This window comes from Amphimedon queenslandica, unplaced genomic scaffold (assembly GCF_000090795.2).
Source record: "Amphimedon queenslandica unplaced genomic scaffold, v1.1 AMPQUscaffold_6080_Cont21958, whole genome shotgun sequence".
Classification (NCBI taxonomy): Eukaryota; Metazoa; Porifera; class Demospongiae; order Haplosclerida; family Niphatidae; genus Amphimedon; species Amphimedon queenslandica.
The window spans coordinates 1-1,800 of record NW_003553625.1 but is presented as its reverse complement, the minus strand read 5'-3'; the positions used below and the strand labels follow the sequence as shown (position 1 = coordinate 1,800).

General features: G+C 35.2%; 1 protein-coding gene across 1 annotated transcript; it reads right to left on the bottom strand.

The window, feature by feature from the left end:
- Positions 1 to 190: 190 nt before the first annotated feature.
- On the bottom strand, positions 191 to 1,532 carry LOC105316022 (uncharacterized; the record flags this gene model as incomplete). The annotated part of the gene is made up of 5 exons (XM_011410810.1): positions 1,381 to 1,532; positions 1,157 to 1,259; positions 707 to 884; positions 364 to 473; positions 191 to 310 (listed from the first exon to the last, which is right to left on the bottom strand). Coding segments are annotated over exons 1-5 (663 nt in total), but the record flags the coding sequence as incomplete, so codon positions are not given.
- Positions 1,533 to 1,800: the final 268 nt, after the last annotated feature.

Below are 1,800 nucleotides of genomic sequence, written 5' to 3'. Positions count from 1 at the left end.
TGAGCATTGGTAACAACATAGGATACCTGGGCAATAGGGAAGAGAAAGGTGTGATAAAAAAATTTTTAATGATTTTCAAATGTTCATAACTCAAAAATTTGTACTCAGAATCATTATTGTTAGTTATTTAATTGCAATAATTGAAAATGCCAAAACTAAAAGTACATGTACTTTTCATCAATCTTCTCACCAGTAGCTTAATGTCTCCTCTTTCCTTAACTGCTAGCATAATACCAATGACAGTTTGCTTGATGACAGCATTCTCATCTGTCCTTATCTTTGGCTTCAAATTTGAGAGTCTATTTTTCACCTACCAACCGTATTAATTTAAAGAATCATTAGAGGTAGAATTTAAACAGATACCTCTTCTCTCCTTTTGCTCAACTTCTTTCTCTCTTCTTCATTGTCAGTCTTCTTTGTCATAAGCTCCATCGACTCATTTTCAAAAGTGTCCATGAAAGAGAAGACATTATCTGAATAATGAATGGATGAATCACTGTGAATACAAAACACTTGAATTTGTTATTCTTCATAATAATAGAGTAACTAAAACTATAAAAGGCTATATTGCATAGCTATATTAAATGTAAACCACTATGTTATAGCAGAAAGTTTAAAGTTTATCATCCTCAAAAATACCATCTATAACACTCTAATCTCTTTAAAAAACAATATTGAGGAGCAAAAAGATCTTCTTTAAATATACCTATTGTGTCTCTGCTGACAAGCTCAACTGGCCCAGCACCTTTACCAGAGGAGACTAAAGTGTTTGTGTACTTATCAAGGAGATCTGTTTGCTCCTCCAGCCTGTCTTTCCTTTTTGTGGAAATGTTGAACTTTTTGTCCAATTCTGTCAATTCCTCTTCTAACTGATGGACTTCTTCCTACAGGAGAGAGAGAAAAAATAATTAAAAGAATAGATGTATACACACAATAATGTAATTAGTAATTATCATCTAAGAATTAACTACTTAACATGATTGCAAAAGCATTTTACTGAACCCAGCTAATTAACAGGTAATCCATACAGTTGGGTGTGCTCAATGGTATTAAATAATTCATGGGCATAGTGTCACCTCCTTATAAAGAGGGTAGTACTATAAGTGATTAGTGTGCATTTAAAAACTGCAATATTGAGCTGCAGTATAATATCCACCTTCAGCTCAGATTGGTTGTCTTGCTCTTCAGTGACAGGTATGTCTTGAAATGATACCTCCATTATTGATGCAGCCCCTGTTCCATCAATACGAACAGAATCCCTAATAATAATAATAATAATAATAATAATAATAATAATAATACACACACACAGAGTCCATTAAAGCAAGTTATAGCAGTGGTAGCAGTCATAAAGTAAATATTTTTCTATTTTTCACTCACTTGTCAATGACTTTTGATATGTTGTTAAGAGTCACTTCATTTTCTCCTGCCTCTACGTCTTTGAGGCTAATCTCTCTTGTGACTTCAGCTCTATCAGCATACACCACGACATGGCGGACAGGGCACAAGGGCAGCTCAACAACTTGAGCCATTCTGAAAGGCAAAATGAAAAGTAGGTGTGGCTAGGACTGGATAATTAATTAACAAGGCGGGGTTAATGTTCAACCACACCTCCAAAATGGTGCGAGAATATCAAGCAGAAGTGAAAGCAAATGGTATCTCTGATAGGTATGATAGCAGTCGCACCTGGAGGAGTAAAACAAAACATAGTGCAAGACACAAGAGCTTTATGAAGAAGCTAAGAAACAAGAGGAGGCATAGACAGGAACGTATCCAGAGGAGAACGGAGGAATACGAGGA